Source organism: Leptopilina boulardi, unplaced genomic scaffold, assembly GCF_019393585.1.
Source record: "Leptopilina boulardi isolate dan_hultmark-lab unplaced genomic scaffold, ZJU_Lbou_2.1 LbouV2_165, whole genome shotgun sequence".
Taxonomy (NCBI): domain Eukaryota; kingdom Metazoa; phylum Arthropoda; class Insecta; order Hymenoptera; family Figitidae; genus Leptopilina; species Leptopilina boulardi.
In genome coordinates, this window is record NW_026137713.1 from 4591361 (window position 1) to 4614142 (window position 22782).

The 22782-nt window shown below is 23.8% G+C and overlaps 5 protein-coding genes and 1 non-coding gene across 8 annotated transcripts; 3 read left to right on the forward strand and 3 right to left on the reverse strand.

Moving 5' to 3' along the window:
- Window positions 1–2487: 2487 nt before the first annotated feature.
- LOC127277097 (uncharacterized) lies at window positions 2488–6433 on the forward strand. 2 transcript variants are annotated; one of them, XM_051297926.1, is made up of 10 exons: window positions 2488–2638; window positions 3629–3703; window positions 4136–4312; window positions 4390–4518; window positions 4601–4785; window positions 4848–5080; window positions 5153–5334; window positions 5403–5565; window positions 5639–5775; window positions 5849–6433. In XM_051297926.1, the coding sequence occupies exons 2-10, from the start codon at window positions 3689–3691 to the stop codon at window positions 6194–6196; spliced, it is 1569 nt and encodes a 522-aa protein (XP_051153883.1). In that variant the 5' UTR covers window positions 2488–2638; window positions 3629–3688; the 3' UTR covers window positions 6197–6433. The 2 variants fall into 2 exon arrangements, with proteins under 2 accessions (XP_051153883.1, XP_051153882.1); XM_051297925.1 differs by having other exon boundaries at window positions 2495–2825.
- A 99-nt stretch (window positions 6434–6532) lies between these two features.
- Window positions 6533–6605, reverse strand: Trnar-ucg (transfer RNA arginine (anticodon UCG)). The gene has a single exon. It is a non-coding gene; the product is annotated as a tRNA-Arg (tRNA).
- Window positions 6606–12858: 6253 nt separating this feature from the next.
- Window positions 12859–16389, reverse strand: LOC127277100 (ubiquitin-conjugating enzyme E2Q-like protein 1). 2 transcript variants are annotated; one of them, XM_051297929.1, is made up of 4 exons: window positions 16038–16389; window positions 14292–14577; window positions 13810–14214; window positions 12859–13652 (listed from the first exon to the last, which is right to left on the reverse strand). In XM_051297929.1, exons 2-4 carry the CDS (start codon window positions 14562–14564, stop codon window positions 13524–13526), a joined length of 807 nt encoding a protein of 268 aa, XP_051153886.1. In that variant the 5' UTR covers window positions 14565–14577; window positions 16038–16389; the 3' UTR covers window positions 12859–13523. The 2 variants fall into 2 exon arrangements, with proteins under 2 accessions (XP_051153886.1, XP_051153885.1); XM_051297928.1 differs by lacking the exon at window positions 16038–16389 and adding an exon at window positions 14964–15286.
- Window positions 16390–16583: 194 nt separating this feature from the next.
- LOC127277099 (transmembrane protein 231-like) lies at window positions 16584–18244 on the reverse strand. The gene is made up of 5 exons (XM_051297927.1): window positions 17984–18244; window positions 17515–17678; window positions 17211–17333; window positions 16935–17142; window positions 16584–16863 (listed from the first exon to the last, which is right to left on the reverse strand). The coding sequence occupies exons 1-5, from the start codon at window positions 18120–18122 to the stop codon at window positions 16586–16588; spliced, it is 912 nt and encodes a 303-aa protein (XP_051153884.1). The 5' UTR covers window positions 18123–18244; the 3' UTR covers window positions 16584–16585.
- A 267-nt stretch (window positions 18245–18511) lies between these two features.
- Window positions 18512–20700, forward strand: LOC127277269 (MICOS complex subunit MIC27). Its single transcript, XM_051298247.1, has 6 exons — window positions 18512–18830; window positions 19249–19403; window positions 19538–19680; window positions 19767–20000; window positions 20263–20420; window positions 20490–20700. Exons 1-6 carry the CDS (start codon window positions 18825–18827, stop codon window positions 20526–20528), a joined length of 735 nt encoding a protein of 244 aa, XP_051154204.1. The 5' UTR covers window positions 18512–18824; the 3' UTR covers window positions 20529–20700.
- Window positions 20701–20878: 178 nt separating this feature from the next.
- LOC127277268 (glyoxalase domain-containing protein 4) lies at window positions 20879–22593 on the forward strand. Its single transcript, XM_051298245.1, has 6 exons — window positions 20879–21120; window positions 21327–21376; window positions 21484–21749; window positions 21816–21971; window positions 22059–22234; window positions 22312–22593. The coding sequence occupies exons 1-6, from the start codon at window positions 21037–21039 to the stop codon at window positions 22453–22455; spliced, it is 876 nt and encodes a 291-aa protein (XP_051154202.1). The 5' UTR covers window positions 20879–21036; the 3' UTR covers window positions 22456–22593.
- Window positions 22594–22782: the final 189 nt, after the last annotated feature.

Sequence of the window (22782 nt, forward strand, 5' to 3'; positions counted from 1 at the left end):
AAAAGTTATACGTATAAAATCATTTGTTTCAAAATTACAGAAATTGAAGGAAATTCTATGACTTTTCTCTGATCTGGAGAGTTTCTCAAGACTTGTTAAACAATCTGCATTTAAATATAAAGTAAAATCTCATTATTTAGAATTTTGTCCTAAGAGTGAGATAATAATTTAATGAAAATTTCCAAACAATTTACTGGAAAATAAAGACCAAGAAGAGGGTTGGTCGTAATTTGCCAATGAGAAGTCTAGAAAGTACCGCATGAGAGAGTACACCACTTTTCACCTTGCACAGTGAATTCTTGGCTGTTACTTCTTAGGGACTCAGTAATAAAAGCAGTAATGTCAGCTTAACGTTATCCCACAACGAGAAAAGGGAGTAACTGTTATCTTAAGACACTGAGAATAGGGGTATAAGAACAAACAAACCAAGATGAAGAAGAAAAAGAGGATCTCTTCTCACACTACTTTTTTTCCAAGGACAACGAAACATAAATATTACTCAACGAAAAAACAAAAATTCCTCTTATTTCACATCATCAGAGAGAAAAAAAGTGATTTACATTGTTTTTTTTTCTTATTCCGAATTTGGAACTCCAGTAAATACAATATACCGCGCACAAGATCTTGTAATATTCTCTTTGCAGGGATTGTTCAGTGGTGTGATAAGACCCTGTTTCAACTTCTTGTAAGATGCTAATCTTTATCCACTAACAAAACACATATAACTATATTCCTCTTATGATGATTATGTTAGGATCAACCGTGGTGAAAAGAAAATAAACTTTTTTTTTGTCAATTTAATTATTTTTGGGATTAGTGTTTAAAAATAATTGTTCAATTTTTGATTTAAAAAAGAAAAAGTTAATTTATTTTGACTCACCGATCGTTGAATCTGTAGGGATAATTATGGCATCGTTTTGAATCATTCCCGAAAATTTCACCTTTTGATTGGACTTTAATAAATGTCGAAATCCACATTATTCTTCTGATCCCTCGGGTTGTTTGGGGATATACTGAAAAAATAACAAATTTATTAAATGGATTTTCCCCACCAAAAAAAAGGAGTTAATAAAATTTAACGAACAGAATTATAGAAAATATTTCAAAGAACAAAATGAACTATTGTTTGTACCCTAATAACACAAGATATCTTGGGTTATATTTGATAATATCCCGCAGATATCCTAGGGATGTCCTATGGATATCAAAAGGATCTCTTAAGGATATCCAAAAAATCGGCGGTTTGGATATCCTTTGGATATCTGAGGATATCCACAGGATATCTTCTGGATATCTCTATAGACTTTCATAAATGTCCTCCAGATATCCCATAGATATCGTCAGGATATCCCATAGATATTTTCAGGATATTCTCAGTATATCTTCTGGATGTCAAGAAGATATTCTCAGGATACTGTTTTTAAAGTCATTATGAGACTACGAGTGAGAATATTCTGTGAATTAAATTTTATATAAATAAAATAAAATGCAATTTGTTTTTCGAGAAAGTTGTTTAATTTGAAAAATTATTAACTAATTTTTTTCTCATTCGTGATTCATTCCTTTATTAATATACTTAATATTGTCAGAAAATAAATTGGCTTTAAACAATAGAAATTCTTCCCCGCAAATAACGAATAACTATTAATATTAATTATACATTAAGTGCATGAGTTTTATTATTTTAAAAACTTTGAAAAATGCGTTTCAAATCTTCATTTAAAATAAATTAGAAGCTCATAAGATTTTTGTTTTTATTATATTATTATTATTCATTATATTAGCTTAACAATTTTAACCTTTAAAAATATATGTTGAGATATTAAATATCCCGTGAATATCCTAAGAATATCCCGTGAATATCCTAAGAATATCCCACGGACATCCTGAGGATATCCCATGGATATCCTGCGATATAATATCTAATAGATATTTTGTGGATGTCTTAGGGATATCCTATGGATGTCCCACAGACCGGCGGTTTGGATATCCTAGGGATATCCCAAGATATCCTGGGGACCATTCTAGGATATCGACCATTGATATGGATATCCTAGGGATATCCTTTTGTTATGAGGATAAGAATTAAAAATTATTCACCAATTTTAAACAAAAATTATAGAAAGTAAAAAAATTGTTATTTAACAACAAATTTTTACGTAAAATAATTTATTTATATCGTAATTTTAAAAATTTGTTAAAATTAATTTTATTTATATTTTTATTTGTTAAAAATAACTTTTTAATTTATTTCAATGTATAATTTTAATTGTGTAACTTTAAAAAGCGTTCAATAATTCTATTCTATACGCATACAGTCTGGGAAAACGTGAAATACTATAAAGAGAATAAGTACCACAAACATATACAAGGCACTCTCATGAATATTTGCGGCATACACATACATATATATATACATATTGAAAAAATCAAGCAGCGCAGTGCCACAGGAATATATTCTGAGCAGATATTTTAAAGCGCATGCGCTATATATAATTCCGTTCATCTACAATTCGCTAGACGACGCTCTCAACACAACACTTTCATCGAATGTGTCTCATATTCGTATAGTAATTTACAACGAATTCAACAATGTATAACAATTAATACAAAACATTATTGTATTCATTACCAATGTGTATGTGTAATTATTACCAATTATATATTTTAAAATTTCGTATACAATGAAAAATATGTTTTAATTTCTCTTTTAAGTGAATTTATAACTAGTGAATTTAAAAGAAAAACTATAATATAAAAAACGTGGTGAGGAGACGTCCATTATTTTCTATACTGCTGTTTTTGATAACGAACATAAAATACAAGTAAGCCTATAATAAATACTAGAAAATCTAATTTATTAATTATATTTTTATTTTTTTTAATAATTGATATTTGTAATTTTTCTACGCAAACTGATATCAAAATAAATATTCTATATATTTATAATTTTTTTAATAAAATACAATTTAAAATTTATTATATTACAAAGTTCCTAAAATTTAAGAAGATTCAACTCATTAACATAACCTCAAAACTAAAAAAGTAGTTTTTAACAGAACTAAAAATATAGTTGAAAATTTATTACACCAAAATTCAACAGAACCAATTGTAAAATTTTGGAAAAAAAAATTAGTTAAAATTTGTTGTTAAATAATAATTAATAAACATTTTGTATTTTTTCTTAAAAATTTGGTAAACAATTCTAATTTTTATAAACAATTGCCCCTTTTTTTTTAGAAAGATTCTTGTTCACTAACAAAGAAAAAATACAAAATATTTATTAATTATTATTAAACAACAAATTTTAACTTAAAATAATTTTTTTCCAAAATTGTACAATTTCATCTGTTTGAATTTGGATGTAATAAATTTTAAATATATTTTTAGTTCTGTTAAAAACGACTTTTTAGTTTGAGGTTATGTTGAACCTCCTTAATAATTTTGAAAATTTCTTTTAAATTTGAGATACTTGCATTTTCTTTTTTTTATCAGTAATCAAAAGCAGCAAACAGAAATGTTATTGGGCGATCTTAATCAGGGGCCAATGTTAAAATTTATAGATATTAAATTTCGCTAATTGTATAAATTTTTGAAAATTTTTTTAATTTAACCATTTATTTTACAGAATTACACAAATTTTTCATTAAAATCACCGAAATAAGTAGGAAAAAAAAAAAAATCTCAAATGGATGACATTAATGTAAGGAAAAATTAAAATTTTCTTAAACTGAAAAAAATTTATTTGATTCAAATAATTGGTTACTTGACTATTATCAAATAAATATATTTATTTTTATTAAATAAATTATTAAAGATATTTGTTTCAAATACAGAAATTATTGATTCAAATACTATATTTATTATAAGGTGTTAAAATAAGCTGCAACACTTATTATTTTAATTCAATTTTGCTTATTTTAATACCAAAATGAATTAAAATAAGCAAAATTGGATTAAAATAATAACTTATTTTAATGCCTTTTAATTTTCTGTGTATTTAATTCAAATAAAAATTATTTGATTCAAGAAAATATTTAGTTAAGTAATTATTTGAATATCAAATAAATTGTTTTTTTTTCAATATAAAAAAAATTTCTATTTATAAAATATTAATTTTACATGAAATTTAAAGTTGTTTCAGTTACTTCCGGACGTTACTGTTATAGATCCTTTAAATATAAAATCAGAAGTTAAAGAAGAAATTGATACATGTGAATCAAATCAATTGGATATAAATGATATAGTTAATGAAACTAATTTCAATGAAGGAACATCGAATCAAAATAAAATACGAATTATTGATGCTTCTGTATGGTTACTTTTCTTTTATCTATTTGCAAAAAAAAAAAAAAGTACCACAGTAAATAATATTAATTTTTTTTCCAGAATTTTCAATTTATAACACAAACCACTTCATCTCCATCTTTAAGAATAAATCAATCTAACAAAAGACCAGTACAATCGGCATTTATTGTCAAATATCAAAATACAGAATCCAGTATTAATAAAGAATCAGTAATGTATCTTAATTAGAAAATATTTTTTTTTTGCAATTTTAACTAAATAATTAATATTTTCGAAAAATTAATTTTTGCAGGAACTTGATATAGCTCTTAAAAAAAGTGGAGATGGTAAAATAGTTAAAAGATCATACATAACTAATGGAGGATTTCTACCAGATACAATTCGAACTATTCTTGTTCATCTTATCATTAAACATGAAATGGATAAAGCTTTAGCAACTTTATCTGACGATGGTTTCGATAAATTAGATGAATTTGTGTAAGAAATTTTTACTCCATGTTGAAATGAATCAACAATTTTTAAACTTTTTTTTTTCACAGAATAACTTCAGCTCAAATGTCGGCTTATGCCAGTGATATTGTTCGGGTATTTCCTAGTGAAAAGGCAGAAACTTATTTTGGCGGTTTTAGAACTGTAAATGGTGTACGTATATTGGCTAATGGAAAATTATGGGATCATTATAATTATGTGAAATCAATTTTAAGAGATCAGGGTCTATTGGAAGGTCGAAAAGTAAAAAGAAAAAAAGTTGAAGTTACATACGAAATAGATGGTTTGTATTTTTTTTTTATCATTTTGAATTTTAAAAATTCTATTTTAGTAATTTTCTCTTTTTTTCTTTTAGAAAAAACAAGGAATAAATTAAACTGGTTAAAAAACAATTCGGAACCTTGGTCAGAGGTTTTTCAACAATGGACTGAAACTTTTGCGGCAAGAACAAAAGGTCATTCAGAACTTGAAACAAAACAACTAAGTGAATATTTTCAAACATTTCCATGTCTTCGCGATAATCAAGCAATTGTTTTGGTAATTAACAAGAATAATTTTTTTTTTTTTAAATCAATAATATTAATTTATTTTTTTCATTAATTTAGATTCAAAATGATTTTGAACGATTGTATAAGAGAAAACTTTTTAATATTGCCGATATATGGAATAAAATGAAACAGCATATAATTTTGAAATTACAACAATGTAAAGGAATAAAAACATTAGATGACAAGGCATATGTTCATTTGTTACCATCATTAACTTCAGGTAAATAAATTAAAAATTAATTAAATTTTAAAAGAAAAATTTTTTTCTAAAAAATTAATTTTTAAACTTACAGAACAACAGAATGGTGTGATTCTATTTTTACTTCCCTTCTTAGTGCCAAATGGACGTAAAAAAAGACGAAATGATGATGAAGAAGCACGAAAAATGTCACCTGCTGAAAGAAGAGATACTTTTATTATTTATGTTTCAGTAAGAATTTATAAATTTTGTTTTTACAAATTTTTGAAATAAGAAATTAATTTTTTTTTCTAATCATTTACAGAAAGAAGATGAAGTTGATGTGATATTAGAAAAAAAACGAATGGAATTGAAAAATAGTGGACGAATTTTACATCCAACGCCTGTTTGTATTGGAACAAAAATGGGTATAACTAAATCTTATGTTGTAGTTGATGATGTTAAATATGAGGTTTCATCATTATTAAGTGCTATTGATTTAGCTTTTAAAATTTATTATTCAGCTCACTGTGATTTTCCCGAGAGCTGTTATAGTATGTGGCTTTTTATTCAAAAAGCAATATTCGACATTCATTATCCCACCGATAGGGCAAATCCATCCTTACATGCTTTAGCTGGCGAATTAAGAAAAATCGCCGAATCAAAAACATAAACATATTAAAAATAATTTTTTTTCACAACAAAGATGACAATTTTCTAATTTTACTTTTCAATTTCTTTTCTTAAAAAAAAATTTAATATAAAAATTGAAATATAAAAAAAAAAATTGGCAAATATTGTGAATATAGAAAATATATTTATGAAAAAGATATCCACTTTTTCTTATAAACAGTATTATATATAGTTTTGTAAAAATATATTTTAATAAAAAAAAAACAAACTTTCCTTATTAATCGAATCTTTTTTTCATTCTCCAAATGAATTCAAACATCCTTGTATTTTGTTAAAAAAAAATATATATATAGAAATAAAAAAAAAAAAATTTTTTCGACCGTGACAGGACTCGAACCTGCAATCTTCGGATCCGAAGTCCGACGCCTTATCCATTAGGCCACACGGTCAGTTGAAATCAAAATTGATAGAACCGCAGACGAGGGCAAAATCAGATTATCGCGAAATTTTCCCAATGTCATTTATATTAAAAAAAAAAAAAAAAAAATGTTAACATTTTCTGCACGTCTCTCGCGTCATAAAGTATATATATTCATTTACTCGTTTTACAAAATTCATGTATTTTTATTAGTCCCGTTTTCGCATATATATACACACACAGGTGTCATGAATGAGTCTCATATATTTCTGAATTTTATTCTCGACATTCTCTCTGACATATAAAAACTTATCACAAATACGTACATTCTTTTTTGTCATATGATAAATTCTGGACATAAATTTACGTTTCCTTAAATTCGCCAACTTGCAAAAAAAAATAACGAAACCCTACGGGAGGGGGGTCTTAAATCCTAACGAAAAACCTTATAAAAATAAAAAGCTTGAATAATTTGAACATTTCATAAAATATAAAACTAGAAATTGTGTATTTTTGTTGTTTTTACGATATGATAACAAAATCAAAATGTAGGAAACATTTTTTTTTTTAGAGATTTGAATATTGTTTTTGAGACTTGATTTTCAAAATGAAAACAAATGAAGAGATTTTGCTACGTGACGTTAATTATCGTTCCGATGAACACTTCCGGTCGACCGGAAAATAACGAAAAGCCAAATCCTCATATTAACGTGATAGCAATCCCGCGATGTGGTATAACATAACAGCAACGATACGATAGGGATGAGGAAAAGGGCCAGACGCGATATATACTATAATCATTATATCGTTGAAATTCACTATAGATATCTCTATATATATATACACACGTCATTCTCATATATAGGCTTTGACATTCGCTTATTATGTTTTAGATGTGTGTTTGAACTCTAGAATCAATTGCGTTACAGATTACTGAATTTGATTGGATTCTGAATAAGCTTAATTTATTACACTCACATCCGGCTAATATTTGTATATATATATATACGCGAGAACTTGTATCAAAATACAAGCAAACTATAACCAATTTGTTATAATTATAATAAGAAGATTCAAATAATAAAAACCTAATTATAAATTATATATTCCTTTTTTTTCCGATAATTGTAAAATAAACTAAAACGAATTTAATCAAGAATTTTACTCTATAATTATTGACCACGCAAATGAAACATATTCATCATTCATAAACTAATAAAACATATATATTATAATTAATTAAATTATAAATTATATGCTTGAAAATACCAAAATTAATACGCATGGAAAATAATTAGAATCTGAATTTATGAAATTGTTCTTAATTATCCTTAATTTAGCATATATATAGAAATAAATCAGTTTTGAAATTCAATTATTAATAAAATAACCATATCCAAAATTAATAATTCAAATTTTATTAGAAGAAATTTAAAATATAATTAAATAAAAATTCTAAAATAAATGGAAATTACCCCTTTTTCATGCTTTTTTTTAACGAATTTTTACTCAACCGAATTTTTAAAATAACGAATTTTTGACAGAATTTTTATTTTACAAAATTTCTCTTTACTTAACTGTTTCTTGAAAAAAATTCTACTCTCTAAATCTGAATTAGTAAAAATGTTTACTAATTTAAATTAGTGACTCACTTTTTGCTTTAGAATTAGTTAAATTTTACTAATTGTTAGTAAAAGTTACTAATAATTAGTAAAATTTCACTAATTCAGAAGCAAAAAGTGAGTCACTAATTCAAATTAGTAAACATTTTTATTAATTCAGATTTAGAGAGTAATTTAATTTATATTTAATTTATTAAAATTCACATTTAGTAGAATTTTAAGTAATTCTAATTTTTAAATCGCTTATTTAAAATAATTAGCATTTTAAAACAAAAATTTTAATTAAAAAAATCATCAAAAATTCAATTATTTCTAAAAATCTTAACTCAAACTCTTCCAAAATTCAATTATTTCAAAAATTTGTATCTAAAATTCTTTGCTAAATTAATAATTTCAATAAATTTTATCCAATTATTCAAAAATTCAATTAATATAAAACATTTTTACATTCTCATCATAATGAGAAAAGGTATTACATTTGGACGATTTTGAGCCTTCTCTAATTCCAGTGAATCTTGACGTTTTGAGACTTTCAGATGCCGAAAAAATGGGTCTTAAAAAAATGTCTGTCTGTATGTATGTATGTAGACAAAATTTTGTCCGACGATAACTCGAAAAAATTTTAATGAATCGACTACAAATTTGATATACACATTAAGTGTACCAAAATGTCGCCTGAGTTCGTTGGCCAGATGATTTCGTCAAAAAACAACAAAATTATTCAAATTTTGAATTTTTAAAAATTTCCAAAAATTTGCATTTTTCAAAAAAAAAAAATTCTTTCAATTTTTTTTCGAAAAACACGACTAAAAATAATCATTTTTTTCCTGTAACATTTTTTAATAGCGATTAAAACAAAAAAGTTATACTTTTTTTTAAAACTAATAAATTTACAAATTTTCTTTTTTTGAAATTTTTAATTAAAAATTTGTTTTTACATTCTCATCATAATTTGAGCAATTTTTGTTTAATTAAAAATTCTGTAAAATTCAATATTAATGTTTAAAACTTTGTTAATAATTTTCACAGCAATTCTAATTTATTTATTTATTTATTTATTTATTGAAAGTATATAAGGGGAAAATTTATTAAAATTTTAATTCAAAATCTCCTAAAATTCAATTATTATTAAAAATTTTGATTCAAATTTTTTGTTGAAATAATTATTTCTAACTTTAATCGAAATCTTGACATTTCAATTATTTAAAACATTTTTCAATTCAAAATACCCTCTAAAATTCAATTAGAAAAAAAATTAGAATTATTTCTTTTTTAAAAAAAACCAGTTGGATAAAGAGAAATTTTATAAAATAAAAAATTCTATAAAAAAAAAAAAAAATTTTGCCAAATTAAAAATTCTATTGAGTAAAAGATTGTTTAGAAAGAAATTATTTTAAATGCAATTTTGAAAAATGAATTATCAAGCTTTTAGGAATAAAAAAATTCCCTAAAATTTAAAATTCTTGAATTTTGTCATTATTTTTTGAAAAAAGTAGCATTTAGTGACTTTTGGCCAAAATTAGTAGTAAAAACAGTAGCCTTGTTGAAAAAAAAGTATCAAAAAAGTGTGTCACTTCGAAGCCTGCAATTAAATAAAAATGAAAATTATTCTTTTTTAAAAAAAAACTAATCTGTTAAATATTTATCTTTTTTTATATATAATAGAAAACAAAAAATTAATGTATTTTAGTTTAATGAAGAAAAAAGAGCTGTTATTGTATTATATTGCATATTCTGAGACACAGACAACGCTTTAAAGATTTTCTTCATATTTCGCTTCAAGCTTTGGTTAAGCGAGCGGTAAATTTAAGCACTCTTTCTCTCTCTCTCTATCTCTCACACACACAATATAAAGTAAGAAAAGAGTGGAAAAATCGTCTCCGCATAAATTTCCACATCCTTTCGATTCGCTTTCGTGTCGCAATAAATTCGCGTCTCATAAATAAGAAAGCAAAAGTATGTGCGGTCCTCTTTCGTCTTATACGCGCGTAAAGTTATATATATACAAAGATACATATTGTCCCTTGCACTTGCACAATCGTTGAAAGCAATTGTGCAGAAAAAAAAAATTCCCTTTTTCAACATTAAAACAAATAAAAGTGATAAAGTTTAAAATCTACTAATATAAATTATATTATAATTATTAATATTTAATTTTAACTAAATAATTAAAATAATTAATTATTAATAATAATTGAATTAAATAAATAATGATTAAATAAAAATCACAATTTTTAATTTATTTCTCCAAAAAAAAAGTAATAGCTTTCTTTTTAATTAATTAATATTATTAATTAGTAAATTGAATATTTTTTTCTTTTTCAGTGGTAAAATAAAAATATTAATTAATAACAGAAGCAAAATGCAGAATAGTTAAATTAATATTGACAAGGATATTAATGTAAACATTATCCTTCCTATGTAGTCTCACTAAATTTGCAAATTCAGCAAAAGCTGTTTAACATCTTCTATATATATATGCGCTATTTTGCAGATCCGCAAATGACTATAATTAGACGTATCTAAGCTTAAGTCAATATTATTTAATAGGAACATAAAATCAAAAGACATATATTTACAGCAAAAAATTTATAAAAAATTTTATCATTTTTTATGTTTTTAAATTTTAAAAATATTAAATCAACTTTAAATCACTGAAAAAAATAGAATTCAAATAAATATTCAACTATTATTAAAAATATATTAACCAAATAATTTTTTTTTTTTTTTTTAAATCAAATTAATAGTAAAATAATAAAAAGAAAAAAAATAATGCAAGAGAGAAAGAGAGAGAGAGAGAGGAAAAGGTTAAAAATCTCTAAAGTATATTTAATACTTGAGCTTTTTAACAAAAAAATAATACGAAGCTAAAAGGGAAGAGTTAAAAATCTCCAAAGTATTTAATACCTGAGCTTTTTAACAAAAAAAAAAATAATGCGATGGGAAAAAGAAGCAGTTAAAATTCTCTAAAGTATTTAATACTTGAGCTTTTTAACAAAAATAATACACGAGGGGTGAAGGGTAAATCTAACCTTGAAAAAAAAATTATTATTTTGATATAAATTTCTCCATTTGCTGTATATAAGGATATAAGTTTAATTATTTTTACCAAAAACTTAACGTTGACATATTTTTCACTTATTTTCCCAAAACTTCCATTTTATATCTTTACTTTTTTAATTCTCACAAAAATTTTGAGCTTTTTACCAAAAAAAAATATGGGGGAGCGATGAACTTTCTTCATGGCAAACAATTGTCACCAATTTCCGAATTCGATATAGAAATTTTAGGTTATATATGATAAATAGATAAAACACATGAAAATAATAAGTAACACAACTAAAATTATAAATAATTTTGCTTACCACAAAATTTGTTAAACAAAAATTATAATATATTGTGATTCTTACCACACGATGACAAATTTTTTTCGCGTATCTTTTCTCCTTGTTGAATACAATAAGATTAAATCAATTCTTACTGTTTTAGATTTCCAGCTTACTTTATTTGACTCTTTTATTTTTATATTCAATTAAATCACTACTTATTTATATAGTTTTTTTCACAAATAAAACACTGAAGATCACACTTTGCAACAATGCTGAACAATGATAAAAATGGCGTCGTTACCCGCCAACGGTGAATGGAAAGGACGGAAATGAATGCTCTATAGTCATGCTCCAATTGGCTGATTGGAAACAACCAATAGCGTGCATTTGAAATATGTCCAACTAAGAGCGGGATAATTTAAATGTATGATTATTTTTATTAAGAGATAATAATTATTTCTTTTGTTATTTATTTATATTCTTTATATATTTATTAATAATTTATATCAATTAACACTAATATATAAAAATTTAACCTTATATGTTCATTAATTGTGTAATAAATGTAAAAAAAAGGTTATTTTCTATTTCCCCTCATTTCAAATAACAACCGGAAGTTAATCAATAGCTTTTCTGTGATTGGTTGATTTGCAATAAAGCCGGTAAAGTCGAATTTTAAATATTGAATAATAAAAATTTGTTTAATCAAAATTTTTATTACGATTAATTAATTAATTAAATAAATTGCATTTTTTGCTTAAATTTGTATGTAATAAATAAATATAATGATAATAATAATAATAATATTAATAATAAGATTAATAATAATAATAATAATAATAATAATAATAATAATAATAATAATAATACAAAATATAAAATAAATGTATATAAGTATATAAAAGAAAAAAAATTGTTGCGTTTTTATAAATTACTTAATTTGTATGTAAAACCTTTTTCGAAGGACAAATAAAAACCATAAATGGTTTTGTTTCCCAACTGGCAGATTTATCTCATTATAAATGAGCCGATAAATTTCATTAATACCTTCTTCCTTGTTCTCATTCTTCTCTCACGTTCTGCAATGAATTTTAAACTAATTTCTTGTAAAGCTATTTTTATTTTTTTTCCTTATATTAAAAAAATTTGTTTGTATTTTCTATTAAAAAAAAAACATTTTTTTTTTATTTAATGTATATAATTTTTGTATTTTTAAAAATATTTTAATAAAAATTAAAATATTAATTTTTTCCAAGAAAAAAAAATAAAAATTTTTTTATATTAATGTTTTTAGTAAAAACAAAATTTTTCTATAAATAAATAATAATATAAATATTTCAAAACAACTTTTTTATTTAATATATGTAGAAATTGTTTTACATTTTGGTAAATTGTTATTAAAAATTTAATTTATTGTTGAAAATTATTGTTTTAATAAAAAAAAAAAAATTGAAAATTAACATTAAAATTATTTTTTTTCCAAAAAGAAAAATTTATTTAGTAAAAAAAAAATTATTTAAATAACAGGAAAAATCAAATTTCACGAATTACACGTAAATTTGATTTATTATTATTTTTTGTTTGTTACGATTTCTTACTAAATTACTCTAAATAATTATCGACGGATGGCACACGTCTTAACATGAAAATTAAATTCGTTATAAAAAAATAACGACACGCTAATAGATCTGTTTTTTTTCTTTTTTTTTGGTTACAAATATTTAGTGTAACAAATAACTCCTCAAGACATAATATTTATGTATATTTTTTATAACAAGAGATCATGTTTCCTACTGTTTTGCGATAAACCATACTAATTAAAACTTTTGGCTTATAGCTTTTTCTTATTAATTATTATTATTATGTATAGTGGCACGAGATTCGAAGAACAAATTACAATCGTTGAGAATTTTGACTGACATTTCCAAGAAAAATGTAATCCTTTCTTGTGGCACTTTTTTTTGTTCTTTAAAAAAAAAAGGGTGGCAATGAGCTTTTTTAACCTTCGGCTAAAGGTGGTGTAACCCAACCATATTTCTCATGGGTTTTGACTAGACTTCTGAATGACTCCTCAGCTGAACGTCGATTAAATTCTTTATTTGTCTTTGGTTTTCTTGCAATTCGACCCTAAAATAAAAAAAAGAAATATCAATTTCATGGAAAATATTTTAAAATTGTTTTTTTTTTTTCTTGAAGTTAAGTAAAATTTTCTTTGACGTATTTTTTTTTTTATTCTTTCTTAAATGTTAAAAAAAAGAATTTGATTAAAGAAATTATTTTATACCTGGCCCTTAACAATACTTGCTGCAAATTGCATTATCACAGCTTCAACGGTGTAAGCACTGGCCCATCCTCTGGGCGTGAGCAATTCCATACAAATTGCACCTCCCTCCATTACAAAACCTTTTTCAATTCGTGGTGAAATCACTCTCATAAATGGAGGTGCAAAAGGAAAATTTTCTGGGAAGACAACGTGAAGAAGAATATGATGAATATTTAATTCCTTCATATCGGCCGCTAATTTACTCTCAGGATCAATTTTATGTAATCTGATATGCCATTCATATAAATTATCATTCACAAGTTCAGCTGTAAAAGTTGAATCCTTACGTTGTTGAGTACGTTGAATTTCACTTAATTCCTTCATTAAACGTCGCATTCGAACTCCTCTCTCAGGTACTGCAATGGCCTTTGAAAAAAAAAATGAATTAATTATTAATTTACAAAAATTTAAAAATTTAAAAATTTAAAAAAACAAAATTTTACCTGTGAACAATGTGCGGTGGATTTTTTTGATTTAAAGAAACAATTTGCATGACTTGTGTGACTAGCACCGGGATTTTCAGATAATGTACCTTCTGCAGGTGTAACAACATCTGCCCGATGATGACGACTCAATAATCGTCGTGATGGTGAATTTGTTGAACTTCCACCAGCTCCTTCTTGTTCATTTATTTTCTCTGTTGTACGAAATAATTTTCTAAAAGCTGCAACAACTTTTTCCTTCGATCTCCTGGACATGGCTACTTTATTATCCATTCGATTTTTTAATCTAAAATTTAATTATTAATTATCATTTTTTAAAAATTCATATAATTTATTTTCATAAATTATAATTAACTATTTCAACAATTATTTTGAAAATAAAATTAATATGAACAAATAAAAATTTCATTAAAATTACAAATTTTGTTTAAAAATTAAAATATATCAATAAAATGATTTGTGAAAACATAAAAGACAAAAGACACAATGAATTCATTGTTGTTTATAAGTATTGAGAAATGACAAAGGTTACACAAGTAATATTCTAATGACAAATGACATTGATTTTCACTGTACATATATAGTATACACTCAATTACAATTGTTTTATATCGAGCATTGTTTTAAAACTTTATATATTTATTCTTCTATATAATAAAACAAATAATTAACCTTGCAAAGTAATTGGTAAAAATCCTTTGTGTGCTTCAAAATGTAAACACTCCTCTTATGATTCACTTTTGTAATGGAGTAAATTTATCACAATAATTGTTTGAAAAAAAAAAAATTATTTCAAAATAAATTTTGAGGTTAATTTATAACCAAGATCTTTGACGTATATTTCTTTTTTGAATTGAAAAAATCATTTTGCTTCTTTGTTTGAAAATTGAAAGAAACTAAATTAAACACGATGATGATAAAAAGAAAAGAAACAAGAACACACTGCAGCAGACGAAGCTTTTTTTGATATTAAAAGAAATAAAAAAAACAAGAAAAAGAGATGACAAAAAAAAAATCCTTGGTTGCTAGGAAGCCACTCCTGATATTATGCACTCCGACATACACGCATGCACGACTCGTCGTCAACCTTAATGCGCTTTGCAAAAAATCAATAAATTTCAAAATGTAATTGTTATAATTTATTTTCCCCTCATAAAAAGAATAATTTTTCATTTTTCATAAAATTGTTCTAATTTTTTGAAAAATTAAATAAAAATAAGTTAATTAAATTAAAATATGTAATTAATTTTTGGAAAAACAAAACAAATAATTTTTACAATTGTGTTTTTTTCTCTAAAATTTCTTTATTAATTTCTTTATTAAAAATATCAAAAAAAATTTTTTTTTAATAAAATAAAATTTACTTTATATATTTGAATTAATTTTATAAAAAATTAAAAGTGAATCATTAAATTAAGAAATATTACAAAATTGTTTAGTATTTAAAAAAGTATTTCACTTTTTTTTTTAAATTTATTTAATTTTTGTACAAAATTGTTGAATAAATAAATAATTTAAATTATATCTAATTTAATTTTGAAGATACTAAAATTGTTCAAAATTGAAAAACAATCTTACAATCTTTTTGTGTATATTTTTCTTTGAATTTTAATTAACTAGAATGTTAAAACAATATAAGTTTAACTCTCAGAGAATAATTCATTATTCATCGTTCAATAATATAGATAATGTATAAAGTAAAATCTCAAAAATTTGTTATAAAAAAAAAATTCTATGTTTACTCACCCATTATTGTAAAAATAATGATTCACTTCAGCTTTTGTACAATGTCGTGAATAATTAATTTTGTTAATAAAAATCCCGAATGGCACACGTTATTAGAATATACAAGTTTTTCTTTTGCTTTTTTTTTTTTAAGTAAAAATGGAAGGATACAGCGCAGTCTCCGTCTTGAACTGAGTGGACAAACTGACTGTGTGTGAGAAATAACAACCAAGAGGGATAACGTGCGGAGATAGCGCGAGAGTTAAATGGTAGGGCGAAGGGTGGCTGGCAACCAGACTCTTCGATCGATTCACCTGTGTATTGTTGATATCAAATGATGCTTACATCCCTTATAAGCCAATTCACAAAAAAAAAAATTCTTCTTTCTAAAATTTCAACAAAGAAAAATTCACATTTTTATCGAGAATAAAAAAACAATAATTAAATTAATTTAAAAATAGTAAATTAAAAAAATTTTCTAAATTATTAGATTTCAAAATTTTGTAATTTCGATTATAAATTATTTAAATAATTACAAAATATTTAAAGTAGCAAAAAAAAAAATACCTTTAATTTTGGTATTTATTTTTCTTTTCCCATGGAATTAAAATGTAACTTCTCAAGTGTCGACTCGAAAATAAATAAGTTAAACCGCATTTTCCCAAATAAATCAATATCAATAGTAAAGATAAATATTGCATCCAGGCCCACTTCAATTCCTCAAGAATTCCTGGTATATATCTAATTGATTGTTCCGTATAAAAAATCTCTCCTTCCAATAAAATTTCTTCACTATTTAAAAATCCACTTTGCCAAGTTATTTGAGAATTTATTATTCTCCCTGAAACTAAAAATTATAGAAAATATAAATTATTTCTTTTTTCCATTTTATAATTTTACAATTAAAATCCAACTCACACATTCTATTTGAATTTTCCGACAATAATTCTGACAATGATTGAAAATTTCCATCGGCACTGAAATTGTATAAATTATAAACTCCATCGTGTCGTAAAAGACCTTTTTGTCGTAATGTTAAATCGCCTAGAAAATAAATTTTTTGCACGTCATGAATTAATGAAATATCAAAAACTCCCATTGTTTCCATTGTGACATGAACGTATTTCTAAAATGAAAAAAAAAACAAATGTAATAATTTAAATAAATAATAAATTTCCAAATATAAAATCTGACCTTCAGCTGATGATTAAAAAACAATAGAATCTTTAAAGATCGTATCGGTTGATTACTAAAGAAGCGTGCTTCAAATTTTAATACATCCTTTAATCCATCTTTATTTGTATCGATTTCTCTCACCTGAAAAAAAAAATAACAACAAAATTTATTAAAAATATAAAATAAAATTTTCTTAAAATATAATTATTATTAAAATATTAATATTTATCAACAAAAAATTGTTTCTTTTTTTGCATTATATAGGGGGGAAAAAAAGTATCAAAGTATATATGTATTATTAGAAATTAAATTTTTATTATACCTTTATTAAAAGACAATCATCCGTAAGCTCATTGCCCTTGTAGCTAACAAAAGAAGAACAAATAATGGGATTAACGTCAGACTCTTTTTCAGCGATCAGTAAATATTTATGTTTAAAATTCACTTTTGGATTTTCATGATACGTTCGACTTTTTAACCAAAAACCTGTATAAAATAAAAAAAATTTTAAACAAATTAATATAAAGCGCAAAAAAAATTATTTGTATTTAACTGTAGAAAATATAGTTAATTTCTTAATACATTAAATAAATAAATAAATTAGTCAATAAATTAATAATTTACTTAATAACAAAAATAATAATAATATGCAGATTAAATTCATTACAATTTAAAAAAAAAAGTAATTCTAACCTAAAAATTAATTTTTATATATAAAATATTAAAAACATGAATAATTAAATTAATTTTTCCTTAAATTTACATAAATATATATTTATAAATTTAAATACCTCCTGCATGATAAATAATATAAACAGGAACAAAAACAACAATTAAACAAACGAAAAAAACAAGAAAAGAACTAATAGAGCACAAAGTTGTTTTATATTTATATTTCACAGAAGTTGAGAAAATTTCAATTGCTCTCATATTTTCACGTCTATTTTTTACAATTTAATAAATTGTAATAAATTCTAAATTAATTTAAAAATAATATTAGAAATTCGTATAAATATTGTTTGTTTATATCTTTCGTTTCCATGGCAACAGGATTCAAACTGGACTAAATGTAACTGCGCTTGCGCCATCTTAAAATAATGGAAAAAAGCGCGCTTATTTAAAATAAAAAAATATATAAATATATTATATGAGAAAATTGAAATTATCGTATATAAAAATATTTACCTTTATTTAATTTTAATTTTAATTTTGTATTTTTTATTTTAAATTAATAAACATTATAAACACGATCCAAAAAGTGTTAATGTCTTTTGTCACTACCATTTATGGACGTGGAGTTGTCATCAGTTGTTATTGTTACGTCGCTTGTCACACGGCCTTATATTTCTTTTTGAAAAAAAAAATACAAATTCCATCTTTTTTAATAAACAAAATAACGTTTATATTGTAAATTAACTCTTTTACCGATTATTATCAGTGAATGAAAAATAAAGTAACAATATATAAATGAAATGTGTGTGGAAAAAGATTTAAAAAATTTTCTATGGCTGCTCTTAATTTAAAAAGATTTTCCCCTTTTTGTTAATAATTAAATAATATTTACGTGAATCAATTAAAATTTATTTATACACGTGTTAATTCTCCATCATATTATTCATTGTATAAAAAAAAATGAAGGTAATTATGCAATATTTGCTATTTAGTTTAAGGTCATTTACATTTTTAGGCCAGAAGATCTTATTTTTACTGTTTATTTTTTCAAAAGAATAAAAATTTTCAATTTTTTGTAAAAACTATTCTATCTGTTTTATCAATTTTGTCAAAAAAAAAAAACATATTTGTTATTCTTTTTTTATATTTTCTTTAAAAATTTGAAAATGTTGAAAATTTATAACCTCAAAATTGAAATTCATTTGGAAATATTTTCAATTTTATTAATTAAATTTATTTATAAATAAAATAAATGATGAGTATAAAATTTTTAAAAATGATTTTAGCTGCAAAATTTAGTGTAATTAATTTTTATTTTGCTTTTAATTTCTTGAACAATGTTTGTTTATGTAATAAACTATATTTGATTATTTTTTTTTTTTAGAAATTTCTGCCTTGTGGACTTTGTGCGGCCGCTCCTCTTTTAAAAAAAATGTCAAATGAAGATGATTCAAAATTATCTAGCAGTGAAAAAGTGTTAATTCGTCCCTCTGAACTTCCAATTTATTCTATTGAAACATGTACTATAAAGAAATCATGGTAAAGCGCAAGTATAAATTTTAATTAAAATAAAATATGAATTAAAATTAATTGAATTTTTTCTAAATATTATAATTATTAATTTTATAAAATATTAATAATATAATTTATAAATATTAATTTTATGTTTACAGTGAGAAAAAAGAATGTGAACCATCATATTTAGAACAAGGTTTTGGATCAATTCGTAAAAGTTTAAAGGGAGTTATTTCACAATATGAGACAATAAGTGATTCGGTGAATAATACAATTAACACAGGCAAAGAACACAGTGAACGTGAGTATTAAATTTCATAGCAAAGAAAATTGAATGGGAGAATTTTTTTTAAATGGTTTTTTCCTTTTTTTGTTTAAAAAAAATAGTCTTTATTGATTATTTACGAGACGACGAAACTCCTTGGCCTCGAGTTGGTGCCATTACAATTGGAGGATTGGTTGGTTTTCTCTTAGGAATTCGTGGTGGAAAATTCAAGAAAATAGTTTACACAACCACTGGAGCACTTTCGGTTGGCGCTTTTTGTTATCCACAAAAAGCACACGATGGTTTGGAACTAGGAAAACATTACACGAATATTGGATATAATTTCGTTTACGGAGGTAGATAAAAGAAATTAATAATTTTCTTTGTTAATTGAAAATAATTGTATTTTTGTTTATTATTAATTTAAAATTTAAGAATATAATTTGATAATACATATATATTTTTTTTAGACGAGGAATGTCCTGAAGAAATACCTCCAAAATATTGATCCTTTTTATCCACAAAATCACATCTTTTCCTTACCTACAAATTATATGCGTAAATGTTAAATAAAATCGAAAAAATATGTTCAAAAAAAAAATATGGCTTTTTTCGCAGTGAAACCAGGTGATGAAAATCAATTAGAAATTCAATGGCCAGAAGTGCCAACTTCCTTTTCGGAGCTTGGAGATTTAGTGATTGAATTTGGTTCGAATACTGCTGAAACTGTTGGAAATTTGGTTTACAAAGCTGTGGATATTGTACAACAAAAAGAGGTAAAAATTAAATAAGGTGATAATTTTTTCTCTCAAATTTAAATTACATATATTTTTTTATTATTTCAGTCGAAGCCTGAAGAATCCACGAAATCTAAAACAAGTTGAATTTTCCAAAAATAAACGCCAGTAGTAAATCCGCTGAAGAATTATAAATATTCAATTTTAATTTGAATATTTTTCGAAAACAAATGGAAATAAATTCATTTTGCTAGAGGCTCAAGATCCGAATCAATTGTAAAAAAAAAAAAAAAAAACAATAAATCGTATTAAATTTAAATTGTTTTCTTAATTTTAGAATTAAGTTAATTATTAATTATTTATCATTAATTTAATTTTAAAATTAGAAAAACATTTTAAAATATTTCTCTAAAGATTACAGTTTCATCAGCTGATGATAATACATATATATGGGTGAGCGTTTCTTTATCTAGTTTTTTTTTTTTTCTTGTGATTCATTCCGTGTTTCGTCACACACTGTTGTGCCTTGTCGGTGAAAGTCAACATTAGAGTGACAAATACAGAAAAAATTAAATCACAATTTTGTGGAAATATTTTCGATACATAAGTAAAAAAACAATTATAAATTAATAATTTTTTTTATTTGGAAATAAAAATGGGTCGCGCATTACATTTTGTGTTTAAAATTGCCGAACGTAAATTAACTGCAAAATTCTACCGGGAAATACTTGGAATGAAGGTTAGTTAAAAAAAAAAATGTCATTGAATAAAAGAAAAAAAAAATTTTTTAAATATAAAAAATAAACTAAAATATTTAAAAATAAGATTAAATATATCTATTAAAATGAAATTTATTTAATTTAAAAAAAATGATTTCGAAACTTGATATCTGTTGTTTAATTATGAGATTATAGCCTAAGGCAATTATAATTATTTTTATTACAGGTTTTAAGACACGAGGAATTTTCCGAAGGATGTGAAGCTGCCTGTAATGGGTATGTTTTTTTTTTTTTTTTTTTATTTTGTGAGTGACGAACAATTTTTTTTTTTAATAATAAAAAATGCTAATGACTTCATATTTTTTTATTGTGATTTTTAACAGACCGTACGCTAATCGTTGGAGTAAAACAATGATTGGATATGGACCGGAAGATTCACATTTTGTCATTGAATTAACATATAATTATGGAATTAATTATTATCAATTGGGAAATGATTTTCGTGGAATTACCATTAGATCAAAGGAAGCGATTCAACGTGCAAAAGCTGATGGTTGGCCAATGAAAGAGGAAAATGGAAAATTCGTTCTCGAAGCTCCTGGTGGTTATAAATATATTCTAATTGATGAATCTCAACCACAAGATAGAGGTTGGTTATAATAATTTTTTTTTTTTTCCACGTGAATTCAATTTCAAAAGAAATTAATTTTTTTAGACCCCGTGGAAAAAGTTACATTATCAAGTTCAAATCTTCAGCGCAGCATTGATTATTGGAAGGGAATTTTGAAATTAAAAATTTATAAAAAAAATGAAAAAAGCGTCACCTTGGGATTTGATGAGGATCAAGCAAAATTAGAATTTGAAGACATAGGTAAAAATATAATCAAAAATTTATTTTGAAAATAAATTAAAAATAATTTAACAAAAAATTGAAAATAATTAATAATTATTAAATAAGGTGTTGAAGTAAATCATGCGAAAGCTTATGGTCGCATTGCCTTTTCAATACCATTTGAACAACAACCGGAAATTCAGAAAAACATCAAAGAAAGTGGAAACAAAATTTTAACAGATCTAATTACACTAGAAACACCGGGAAAAGCTTCTGTTCGAGTTATTATTTTAGCCGATCCGGTGAGAAAATTTTTTTGCATCAAATTAAGAACTAAATAAACAAATATAAATAAAAATTCTAAAAAAAAAAATTTCAGGATAATCATGAAATATGTTTCGTCGACGATGAGGGATTTCGAAAGCTTTCGGTAACAGATTATCCAAGTGAAAAAATTTTGGATAGATTTATTTTAAAAGAAGAAAAAGCTGGACCAGATGAAATTCAAAAAACTTCTGCATAATAAATTACAAATAGTAATTAAAATACACTTTTTTACAAAATTCGATAATTTTAAACATTTCAAGTATTTAGCTAACAGATAATAATATTAATTTAATATTTTTTACAAAAACTATTCAGTATTAAATAACTCAACAACTATTTTTAATTTTTAACTATTATTAACACTGAATAAATTAATGTAAATATATTCTTCTAATTAAATAATTTGTAATTCTGGACAAAAAAAAAAATAGAAATTAAATATGAGCGTTTATGGAAAAATGTTTTCTTTATTATTTATGTCTTTTAATATACGAGAATTGTCAGAGTAAAAAAAATTTTGTTG

What these genes read in the sequence shown, in the direction of transcription:
- LOC127277097 (XM_051297926.1), top strand. An exon ending in TACGAATTATTGATGCTTCT is followed by an intron (nt 4,313 to 4,389) that starts GTATGGTTACTT and finishes TTTTTTTTCCAG; the next exon opens with AATTTTCAATTTATAACACA. An exon ending in CCAGTATTAATAAAGAATCA is followed by an intron (nt 4,519 to 4,600) that starts GTAATGTATCTT and finishes TAATTTTTGCAG; the next exon opens with GAACTTGATATAGCTCTTAA.
- LOC127277100 (XM_051297929.1), bottom strand. Translation starts at nt 14,564, where the DNA reads ATGGATAATAAAGTAGCCATGTCCAGGAGATCGAAGGAAAAAGTTGTT. An exon ending in CCACCGCACATTGTTCACAG is followed by an intron (nt 14,215 to 14,291) that starts GTAAAATTTTGT and finishes TTTTTTTCAAAG; the next exon opens with GCCATTGCAGTACCTGAGAG. An exon ending in CAAGTATTGTTAAGGGCCAG is followed by an intron (nt 13,653 to 13,809) that starts GTATAAAATAAT and finishes TTTTTATTTTAG; the next exon opens with GGTCGAATTGCAAGAAAACC.
- LOC127277099 (XM_051297927.1), bottom strand. Translation starts at nt 18,122, where the DNA reads ATGAGAGCAATTGAAATTTTCTCAACTTCTGTGAAATATAAATATAAA. An exon ending in ATGATTGTCTTTTAATAAAG is followed by an intron (nt 17,334 to 17,514) that starts GTATAATAAAAA and finishes TTTTTTTTTCAG; the next exon opens with GTGAGAGAAATCGATACAAA. An exon ending in GGAAAATTCAAATAGAATGT is followed by an intron (nt 16,864 to 16,934) that starts GTGAGTTGGATT and finishes TATAATTTTTAG; the next exon opens with TTTCAGGGAGAATAATAAAT.
- LOC127277269 (XM_051298247.1), top strand. An exon ending in AGGCAAAGAACACAGTGAAC is followed by an intron (nt 19,681 to 19,766) that starts GTGAGTATTAAA and finishes TAAAAAAAATAG; the next exon opens with TCTTTATTGATTATTTACGA. An exon ending in ATATAATTTCGTTTACGGAG is followed by an intron (nt 20,001 to 20,262) that starts GTAGATAAAAGA and finishes CTTTTTTCGCAG; the next exon opens with TGAAACCAGGTGATGAAAAT.
- LOC127277268 (XM_051298245.1), top strand. Translation starts at nt 21,037, where the DNA reads ATGGGTCGCGCATTACATTTTGTGTTTAAAATTGCCGAACGTAAATTA. An exon ending in TGTGAAGCTGCCTGTAATGG is followed by an intron (nt 21,377 to 21,483) that starts GTATGTTTTTTT and finishes GATTTTTAACAG; the next exon opens with ACCGTACGCTAATCGTTGGA. An exon ending in ATCTCAACCACAAGATAGAG is followed by an intron (nt 21,750 to 21,815) that starts GTTGGTTATAAT and finishes TAATTTTTTTAG; the next exon opens with ACCCCGTGGAAAAAGTTACA.